General features: G+C 44.0%; 1 protein-coding gene across 1 annotated transcript in view; it reads left to right on the top strand.

Moving 5' to 3' along the window:
- Positions 1 to 688: 688 nt before the first annotated feature.
- Positions 689 to 11,919, top strand: part of LOC149456150 (NACHT, LRR and PYD domains-containing protein 3-like) — a 34,529-nt gene continuing 23,298 nt past the window's right edge. Inside the window, exons 1-3 of the mRNA XM_089685369.1 lie at positions 689 to 986; positions 6,135 to 6,170; positions 6,692 to 8,423. Of these exons, the coding sequence (XP_089541495.1) occupies positions 944 to 986; positions 6,135 to 6,170; positions 6,692 to 8,423 (1,811 nt within the window). The 5' untranslated portion in view covers positions 689 to 943. The remainder of the gene's footprint in view (positions 987 to 6,134; positions 6,171 to 6,691; positions 8,424 to 11,919) is intronic.

Below are 11,919 nucleotides of genomic sequence, written 5' to 3'. Positions count from 1 at the left end.
ACATGCAATCTCCTCTCCTCAGGAGAACCCCAAGATGGACCACTTCACTCTGCTCTCTCCAAGCATGATGGCTTTCGTAGTTCTTTTGTAATTCTATCTCCATATCAGCCTATAAGGCCCTTTCTGTTCAAGACTGCATCTTCCACAATCCTTTGCAGCGGCACTTCCTGTTTGAGAAAGTCCCTGTCATTGGCTCCTTTAATGGCTCTTATGATTGGCTCTCTCTATTACAGTCTGAGAGGAGGAGGGGGGCTGAAATCCCTCACTGCTTCGTCTGTGTCAGGGCAAGTGTCAGGTTACACAGGAGAGGCCAGTCAGCAGATCACAGCCATGAGATAGGATTCATCTTTCCTGCGACAAAAGGAAATAAACATATTTGACATTATGGGGATTATTCATGGAGGTGATTTCTTTTTTATAAATAGACCCCTAGGATTTGTGTTCAATATTCATCCATCAGAGAGGTAACACACCATCCTGGAAGAGGTCATGTGACATTATCACAGCCAATCCCTCCATAGGATAATGTACATACTGTATATACATATTGGGGGGGATTTCCTTCCTCTTCTATATGCTCTTTATAACATTACCACCTGCCAGTATAGACTTATCAGCTGTCATGTGTCAGAAATCATCCAATCAGGATGAATGTTTATGGTTGCTGATTGTCCTCTCTGCAGGGTCGGCTCCTGGTGTTGGAGAAAAGAGGAAACAAACCCCCGGGGATCTTCTCATATATTCTCTGGAGGATCTGAAAGGATGTGACTTCAAGAGATTTAGGGACAAATTGTCTGATTTCTACTATGGAGGTAAACTTCCCATCCCCCGAGGAAAACTAGAAAATGCCGACTGCATCTCCACCAAGAACATCCTGATAGACACATATGGAGAAGAAGGGGCTCTGGATGTCACCTTTGAAGTCTTTACACTGATCGGTCTGATGGGACCCGCAAATGACCTCCAGGAGAGGAGAGCCCAGAATGGTGAGTTCCCATCTATAATGACCATTTCCTACCAATTTCTGATCAATATCTGTGTGAGGAAGAACTAGGAAAGTCATCCAGGGAAAGCCAGCGACCAGTCAGGAGCTTCCAACTGGATGAACCCCTTCCCGCTGACAGTGCGCACATATGGGGCCTCACAGAAGTGGGTCTTTATCCTGGGGGCCTTATATCTGTGTACCTGTCTTTGTGCTGGGAGCGCTGCACAGAGACTAGGATCTCGCCAAGAGCCCCAGGTATCGTACTAATGATCGGGGCCCGGGACTCCCACTTCCCAGTCACCTGATCACTGTGAAAGCTTCTGATTGGCAGCCACAGTGATCAGTCATTTGCAGCCCGCCCCATGTTATTTCTTTATGAATGGAGAGAAAGATACATTGTATACATACAGGATCCATCATATAATACATTGTATACATACGGGATCCATTATATCATACATTGTATACATACGGGATCCATTATATCATACATTGTATACATACAGGAAATATTATATAACACATTGTATACATACAGGATCCATTATATCATATATTGTATACATACGGGACACATTATATAATACATTGTATACATACAGGATCCATTATATCATACATTGTATACATACGGGATCCATTATATCATACATTGTATACATACGGGATCCATTATATCATACATTGTATACATACAGGACACATTATATAATACATTGTATACATACAGGATCCATTATATCATACATTGTATACATACAGGATCCATTATATAATACATTGTATACATACGGGACACATTATGTCATACATTGTATACATACAGGATCCATTATATAATACATTGTATACATACAGGATCCATTATATAATACATTGTATACATACAGGATCCATTATATCATACATTGTATACATACAGGATCCATTATATCATACATTGTATACATACGGGACACATTATATCATACATTGTATACATACGGGACACATTATATCATACATTGTATACATACAGGACACATTATATCATACATTGTATACATACAGGACCCATTATATCATACATTGTATACATACAGGACCCATTATATAATACATTGTATACATACAGGACACATTATATCATACATTGTATACATACAGGATCCATTATATCATACATTGTATACATACAGGATCCATTATATCATACATTGTATACACACGGGACACATTATATCATACATTGTATACATACGGGACACATTATGTAATACATTGTATACATACGGGATCCCATATATCATACATTGTATACATACGGGATCCATTATATCATACATTGTATACATACAGGATCCATTATATCATACATTGTATTCATACGGGATACATTATATAATACATTGTATACATACAGGACCCATTATATAATACATTGTATACATACAGGACACATTATATCATACATTGTATACATACAGGATCCATTATATCATACATTGTATACATACAGGACACATTATATCATACATTGTATACATACAGGATCCATTATATCATACATTGTATACATACGGGATCCATTATATCATACATTGTATACATACGGGATCCATTATATAATACATTGTATACATACAGGATCCATTATATCTATCACGTACCTGGTTGGGGAGCCTGACGTGGAGAGGAGGCATCCTCTTTCTACTCCCGCTCGGAGCCCCTGATAGTGGGAACAGAGGACGGAGAGCCAGGAGTGGCACGAGTGCCGGGTAGGTCTCGAGCTGGCGGCAGGAAAGTGAAGACCCAGGAGATCCAGGTGCAGGCCAGGTGCAGATGCAGGAATGTAGGTGCAGCAGCAGGCAGATATGGTGACAATCAGGATGCAGACTGGACTGGACACAGGAGCAGGTATGTATGGTGGTGACCAGGATGCAGGCCAGGTGCAGGACCGTGGGTGAAGCAGCAGGTAACTATGGCAGCCGTTAGGATGCAAGCCAGGTACAGGTAAGTAGGTGCAGCAGAGTCAGACAAGCCGGGTCAGTATTAAATGAGCAAATCAAGTACAAGGGAGCAGGCAGGCAGATAGTCAGGGATAGTCGGGGTCGGTGCAGACGGAGTTCTTTCTTAGTCAGGTCAGATCAGAATACAGGCAACAGGATCAGGTAATAGAGTGCAGGGACATATAGACCAGAAGGCATTGATTTCACCGTATTTCAGATTTAAATAGCCCGCCTTGCGGTGACGTGTATGCTACTGCGCATGCGCGCACTTCTGCGCATGAATGCCTGCACACTCCCATGCATGCACACCGCCACGGCCCAAGGGGATCCTTCACCGTCACACGGCGACAGGATCCCTGACAATATCATACATTGTATACATACAGGATCCATTATATCATACATTGTATACATACAGGATCCATTATATCATACATTGTATACATACAGGATCCATTATATCATACATTGTATACATACAGGATCCATTATATCATACATTGTATACATACAGGACACATTATATCATACATTGTATACATACAGGACACATTATATCACACATTTTATACATACAGGATCCATTATATCATACATTGTATACATACAGGATCCATTATATAATACATTGTATACATACAGGACACATTATATCATACATTGTATACATACAGGACACATTATATAATACATTGTATACATACAGGATCCATTTATATCACACATTGTATACATACAGGATCCATTATATAACACAGTGTATACATACAGGATCCATTATATCATACATTGTATCTTTGTGTCCTTGCAGGCGAGAAAGCTGGAAAAAAACAAAATTTTGTAAAAAAACAAAATGTAAAAACGTTTAAAATAATAATATGTGAATGAAGATTTGTTCCAAGGTTAGTGTTAGGGTGAAGTTAAGGGTGAAAGGTCGGGGGTCAGTGTTCCTTTGACAATAAAAAAAATCAGTAGATTGTCACCATTTCCCATTAAATGAAGCCCAGTGTCCTGAAAACAATCCAGTGTAATCCACCTGGATACACAATGTAGTTGAGATGATTTGTACAGATTTACTAACACGGGTCAGAGTTGCAAAATTGTGTTCAGACATTACCCCCCTGGTGGTATTCCCGAGTGTAGCTCGGGGTTAACTTTCAGTACCAGAAGCAGTAGCCTCGAGCTACACTCGGGAATACCCTGCAGCGCTTCTCCAGCAATCCCTGCAAAACGTACCTTGTCCTGCACACCTGTGATGTCCCCCCTGCAGTGTCCCCTGTAATGTCCTCCGGCCGATGCCGGCATCCGTCTTCTGTGTTCTGTTCCCTGCGACGTCAGGACATACGGGACGCACGGGGGACGGAACTGGCGGGAAATTCAAAAATGTTAAAAAGTGACATTCACTAAATACCCTAAAATCACATCGTATAACATTCCTGTATCAAACCATTTCACATACATTGTGTCCCGAGTGCTTTGTCCTGCGCCCTGCCTGCATTTTTACTGTTCTTTCTGCCTGGAAACTGAGAAACGTCCATGGCGTCCAAAAAGCGTCCCTTTAGGTCAGACGCGGTTTTAGAACGGCTAGAGAACAGCGATAGTAAATCAGAACCACTTGCAGAATTGAGTGATAATGATTCGTGGGGGAAATTCCTCATCAGACACTGAAAACGATTCTGCGACTGAGCTCAGCGATGTGCGAACTTGGCGCTCTATTTCACATTTCAGTGTTTTTGGTTTGATTACATTATTGAATTAAATGTATTATTATTATTTTTTATGAATATTTATTCTATTATAATTTATGATTTTGTGTTTCAAATTGTATCCTACCCGGGATGTATACTAGATGTCACAAGTTAGCCTGCAGCCTCTTGTTTATTCTTACCTCCTTGCTGCTCCTGATCCCTTCTCATGTGTGTTTGTCTGTGCTTCTATGGGCGTTGTCTGCTATTCCCTGGGTTTTATTTCCTTCCCTTTCATCACTTCCTGTCCCGCCTCCTTGTCTGCCTGTCTATATAAGATGTGCTCTGACTAGACCACTCTGCCTGAGCAACTTCGTGTTGTTGGAGTTCCCTTGTGGTTCTGCTGTGAATCCTATATTGGCTAGCTGTGTACCGACCCCGGCTTCATTCCTTCCTTGCTTGTTTTCCGCCTGTCCTGATCTCGGCTTGCCCATTGGATTCCCTGTGTCTTCTCCCGTTGTACTCTGCTCCCACTAGCGGTCTCCTCCACCTCAGCTGGGTGTACCTGGAAGCTGCGACCTGGTCCCAGCCTGCTGCAAGTCCATCCCCACCACCAGGGGCCCTGGTGAACAAGCAGGCTGGGGCTTAGACTCCATGCCCTGGGGAACCCCAAGATATGGATCCATAGAGTTCTACCATAGGTGTTGACACTAGACTCTTGTTCGGACAGATTTCAGTGAGTTATTCCTAAGAATTACAGGCCTACAATAAAATAACATATTTCCATGCTAAAAAAATTACCGAATTGAGCACAGAAATACTGACATAATAAGACCGCTAGGGAGGTTAACATTTGTTTTACCCTCAGTCATTAAGGGGTTAACTGATCTTTACTGAGGGGGTTTACAGAATAAAATAAATTTGGGTATTAAAATTGTGGATGAAGAAAGAGTATGGAGTTCAGGAACATTCTGAAAGGGACACAGTGTAACAATTCTCCAGGATGCTGGCAGTCAGTCCCCATAACACAATGACATCACTCAGCTTGCCGAGCAGAGCAATACAATTGCAGCCACTTGCCTATTATACAGACCCTCCATATTTATAGCTGTATTACGGGGAGACCCTCATGACTGTTTGGTGTTCTGAGCCTTGTGCCCAAGGCATCCACCTGAACCTCCATCAGAAAGAGGAGTCACAGCTTCAGATTCCAGGCGTGTGCCTGTAAACCCTGCATAGAGAATTGGGGGGTTCTGGTCCCCGCACCATGGTCACATGTCACTGCAATGTGCTGAGATGTTACCAGGCAGACATAGACACTCACCATCACCTGCATGGAGGAGAGACTCCAATCTACAGAGGGTTGGTGGGATGATGGTGTCGGGGAGGATCTGCTACACTAATAACTCTCTTAGTTATTATTTTATACTTTCAGAGGTTTGTCAGGACTAATCACTTCCCTCATCTTATTTCCAGCCAAACTGAAGAAGATGACACACAACAGATTATCAGGTTAGTAGGACATCAACTTTTCATATGGAATCTCTTCTGGATGAACATTTTGTTCTGTTGTAGTCTGGATCAGTGGTGGAACTACCAGGGTCATAGATTGTACATGACGCTTGAGCCGCATTGATTAGGATGGCACCCCCTGAAATAAATGTGTTATGATTTGTCATGTGACTTTGTGTCGTACATCACATAAGTGGAAGTAGTGTGAACCAGGGCTTATAAAAGGCCCCGTAATGGAAGTAAGTGGGAAGGGCCCCAGGACCAGTGGAAAGGGTCCCAGGACCCTTGGAAAGGGCCCCAGTGGTCAGGGGGACCCTTCATGGTTTCTCTTTGCTCCTCTGCTCTGGATGGTGAGTCCATAGTTTGGATGCTTCCACAATCCTCCAGTATTTCATGAGATATCTTCTTTTAGGGTTCCATTCTTCGGGTTTATAGTTAGAATATAATATTTCCAACTCTGTCTTATAAATACTATTTCATGTGTGTATGAGGAATAAAATATTTTCCTTTCTCTCATAAAGACTTCAAAAAGAAACACAAAGTGTCTATGAAAGAGGAATTCCAGAAGATTAAAGAATATAATTCCTGTAGGGGGGAGACTGTTCATCTACAGAAAAGATACATCAAGTTACCAATGAGAAAAGGACCCCAGAAAAAAGAGGGAAAAGAACAAGAACTAAGGAGTTCAGGCAGAAGACATCTACAGACCATGGAGAAAAGACCTTCTGATGGATCCTCCCCAACCACAATCCAGGCCCTCTTTGACCCTGATGAAGCTGGTTGTATCCCTAAGATTGTGGTGTTAGAAGGACCTGCTGGGATTGGTAAAACAATGACCTCCAAGAAGATCATGCTGGACTGGGCCTCTGGGAATCTCTACCAAGACAAGTTTGACTTTCTGTTCTATCTGAGCTGTAGAGAAATCAACACCATCCCTGGAAACATAAGCCTTGTGGGACTTTTATCCAGAGCCTGCGGACTAGAGAGTTCATATGACCTGGCGTCTCTTCTAGAGGATCCTGAAAGTCAAAGAAAACTTCTCTTTCTAGTTGATGGGTTTGATGAGCTGAGTTGGACTCTGGAGGAGAAATCTGAGGTTTGTCATGACGTTTTAAAAGAAAACCACAAGGAAATAATTCTCCAAGGATTGCTCAGGAGACAGGTTCTCCCACATTCTTCTCTGATCATCACCACGAGGTCACTGGCCATGGAGAAACTTAACACATTCATTGATGATCCTTGCAATGTGGAAATCCAGGGATTTACAAGGGACGATCGAGAGGAATATGTCCATCAATTCTTTGGAAATAAGGAAGATGCAGACAAGGTTCTCAGTATAATAAAAGACAATGAAGTTCTGTACACCATGTGTGCCGTCCCCATCACATGCTGGATTGTCTGCACTGTAATGAAACAAGAAATAGGAAAAGATTTGGGTTTAATTCAGTGTAAAACGACAACTTCAATTTACCTTCTCTACCTGGAGGTTCTAATAACCCATCACAGCAAGGAGCAGTCTGTACGCAGGAAACAAACCTGTCTGAAGAAGCTGTGTGCTCTGGCCAATCAGGGAGTTCTGCAGAAACAAATCTTATTTGAGAAGAAAGATCTAGAAAGACATGGACTTTCTCTGTCTGAGGTGGAGTCTGTATTTCTGAATGAGAACATCTTTCATTGGGACATCCGCACCCAGACCTGCTACAGCTTCATCCACCTGAGTGTACAGGAGTTCCTTGCTGCTCTGTATTATGGGCTGGATGATGGGTCTGGGTCTATGGAAGGTACTTTCCTCCCGGAGATCTGTAAAGGGGAATCACTCCGTTACTTCAGTTTATATTACTCACATTTAGCATTAGCTGTACAATTCCTGTTTGGTCTCCTAAATGAAGATCCGGTGAAGATATTCTCAGGGATCACAGGAATCAACATCTCACTCCGAGCCAGACCTGCCATGATGGAATGGGCCAAGAAGTACATTGATCGGGATCTCTGTCCTCGGACCATCTTCTGTCTGTATGAGACTCAGGATGAGGACTTCATTAGGAGCGTCATGTCTGGTTGTTCACGTCTGAATCTGCAGGACTCATTTACTGATCACTTGTTGATGAAAAGTAATTATTCCAAGCAGCTGAGCTATTGCTTGAAGGCTTTGAAGAGAGAAACTTTTCAGTCTTTATCTTTTGAAATGCTCATTGTGGATCCGGAGGGGCAGAGACTCCTGTCTCCATTCCTACACAGGTGTCAGGAGGTCGGGTAAGTGAGTGTGAGGATATCCTAACTGAATGTAGAGAATGGGCAGGAACCTGCATACAGTATAACGGGGATTATCAGACATGTTCTCCATCTACCACACGTGTTAGAAGTCCTGGGAACTCATTCTTTCCTCAGTCCTCTGCCCTGGGTCACACTGGTGGGATCTTTCCAGCGACATTCTGGTGACATGTAAAGTCGCAGGTGAAATGAAAACACGCAGATTTTATGGGGTTCTCTCTTAATTGCTGCACCTCGAGTCGCTGCAACAACAAAAATACTTCTTGTTCTACTTTTGGGTGATTCTTGAGCTGCACGCCTCCCATAGACTTCAATGTAAAATCACCAGCAAGTCATACATTTGTCTTCATCTTTGTGACTTTGCTGCGACTTCAGAGGCAGTGCTTTATTTACCCCTCACCTCTCCTCCCTGGTCATCCTTGTTGCCTAAAAACTTCCTCCCAAGCACATCCCATTCACACCTGAGCGTAGCAGAAACGCATGTGCCCGCTCACATTTTTCTGCCGATTGTGGCAAAACACATCAAAAACGCACCGGAACACACATGTCCCCTTCTAAATTGACGAAAAAGAGAGAAGGGAAAACCAACTGGAATGTATAAAAAAAGCATCAGAACACATCAAAAAGTATGCATTTTTGTTGCGTTCCTGTGCATTTTTGATGCGTTTTGCACATTCTAGTGCAGTTCTGTGTGGAGGAGATGCAGCGTGTTCTGCTTTTTTCTGTGGCTGGAACGCACTGGAACTGCAAGCGCTGATGTGAACTATGACATTGACCACCATGTAACCTACTTTCTGTGCGTTTTGGATGGAGATGAAAAGTAACTGAAACGCATGGAGTGTGAACCGGCCCTCAATCTGCTTCCTTTCTGTTCTTCTTTCTTCACAGCTCATCTCTGCAACCCTGCCTGCCCATTGGCCTGTGTGACGTCGGTGTCATGCGTTTCCATGACACTGGTGACCTGCCTCCACCTCGTTCTGCCTGGTGCTGACGTCATGCGTTTCCATGACAATGGTGACCTGCCTCTGCCTCAACCTGCCCGGCGCTGACATCATGCATTTCCATGGTAATCGCGGCTGGTGTAGGAATGACTTTGAGCGCATGCGTGAGCAGTAAACTGGCATGGTGCATGCGCAGGTGACATGCGTTGCCATGACACTGTCGGCGGCTGCACCAATAGGACCACTGTAGGTGTGTCCTCCTCGCAGGTCACGTGACAATAGGAGACCCCGCCCCCCACATCTCTCAGCAACAGCTTTCAGCTTCTGTCGGTAACATTTCTGCTGCTGGTCGTTGTTTCCATAATCCAGCGCTGCTTTCAGCTGACACTTTGCTCCAATCCAGGGAGGACTCTGATATCATGTGACCACAATGTCTATATCCCGGGAATGCAGGTGATGTCATCTGATTATTGCTGTATGCATGATTGATTTTCACAGATTAACCCCTCCCCCTCCAGAGGATCTCCCCTCCAGAGGATTCCCCTCCCCCACCAGAGGATCCCCCCTCCCTCTCCAGAGGATTCCCCCCCCCTCCAGAGGATCCCCCCTCCACCTCAAGATGATTCCCCATCTCCTTCTTTAGAGGATTCCCCCCACCTCCTTCAGGGGATCCCCCCCCCCCTTCCTGACCAGGCCATTTTTTGTGTTGCTTTAATTTAACTGACAATTGCGCGGTCATGCAGCGCTGCACCCAGATGAAATTTCTCTCCTTTTTTCCCCACAATTTGAGCTTTATTTCGGTGGTATTTGATCCCCTGTGCAGTTTTTATTTTTTGCACTATAAGCAAAAAAAATTAACATTAAGAGAAAAAAACATAATTTTTTACATTTTGGTATAAAACATGTCCAGTAAAAAAATTTTAAAAATCAAATTGTGTCATAAATTTACACCAAAATGTCCCCCGCTCCGTGTCTCCCTGCTCCGTGTCCCCCGGCTCCGTGTCTCCCCGCTCCGTGTCCCCCGCTCCGTGTCTCCCGCTCCGTGTCTTTGCTGAGAAATCCCGATATGTGTAAATTAACTGGTTTATGTGAAAGTTATAGCGCCTACAAATGGCGGGATAGATACGGGGAGATTATATTTTTACTGGTAATGGCGGCAATCAGCGACTTATAGCGGGACTGCGGAGGACATTCTGACACTGGGGGGGGACTGACTTGGTGTCACTGACATCCCCAGTGACACCAATACAGTGATCAGTGCTAATAAAAAGCACCAACACTGTACTAATGGCACTGGGCAGGAAGGGGTTAACATGAGGGGCAATCAAAGGGCTAACTGTGCTGGAAGTGTGTTACTAGGGGGTGGGGTTTTACTAGGAGTTGGGGGTGTTACTAGGGGGTGGGGTGTATTGCTATGGGGTGGGGGATGTAACTAGGGGGTTACATCATTTGTAACGCAGGAACGTGTGCATTTGGATTGGACACTCACATTCTGAAAAAACATGCCACACCCCATGACTGAAATGTTCTAGAGTGACTTTGGGGCGTTTGTTGCACACAGGGTGGCCCATTCAGGTGAAGGCCATGCGTGTTTATTTTTGAAAACATGACAAACATACAAGTGAGAACACGTGTGTCTGCTATGCTCAGCTGTGAATGGAATGTGCTTGGGAGGAAGTTATTCGGCATGACCAGGGAGGAGAGGTGAGGGATAAACAACAACAACCCTGACCCATCAAAGTCACTTGGGAAGGCTTCTTCTCAGTCAAGTGGCCCTGAAGTGGCCCCTGGTCACCGGGAAGTTGGAGAGCAAAGAGGAGCTGGAAGTCGCTGCGACTTTCATGTCAGGAGAGTGAGAACCAGAGCTAAATGGTGGATCCACAGATATCACCTGATACAGGACTTCTGGGAGAATCCCACCATTTACATCGGATTAACCCTTTCCCTGCCCCTCCCCCCCAATTATACCATTCATCACACACATGATCACATGTCACCCACATGTACCCCATCCCCCAAAACTCTACATGTACTTGTAGCAGAGGATCTGGAGGATACAAAGATGGTCTTTGTGTGAAGGATTTACAATTTGTGCCGAAGTCACCAAAATTCCCGGCAATGTTTGTAATATGTGTGAGATGTCAGCTTCCATCTGTGGCCTTTCACAGGGTGAATGTAACATTCCCTGACATTCCATCCTAAGAGAACATCGCCCTAAGAACATTCGACCAGAAGAGCGAATAATGTGTGGAAGAGCTGAGCTCCGTGTATGGAGATTCCTGAGCTCCCCACTGGCAGTGTCATGGATCCCATACTGCAGAGGGGACCGCCATACCGAATCCAGGAGATCGATCTCTGTACATTGTATGTTCTGTATAGGAGATCGATCTCTGTACATTGTGTGTTCTGTATAGGAGATCGATCTCTGTATATTGCATGTTCTGTATAGGAGATCAATCTCTGTACATTGTATGTCCTGTATAGGAGATCGATCTCTGTACATTGTATGTTCTGTATAGGAGATCGATCTCTGTACA

This window comes from Staurois parvus, unplaced genomic scaffold (assembly GCF_062004578.1).
Source record: "Staurois parvus isolate SC_StPar_1 unplaced genomic scaffold, SC_StPar_1.0 ptg000374l, whole genome shotgun sequence".
NCBI lineage: Eukaryota > Metazoa > Chordata > Amphibia > Anura > Ranidae > Staurois > Staurois parvus.
The sequence above is the reverse complement of the archived record's forward strand: the minus strand, read 5'-3'. Positions and strand labels throughout refer to the sequence as shown.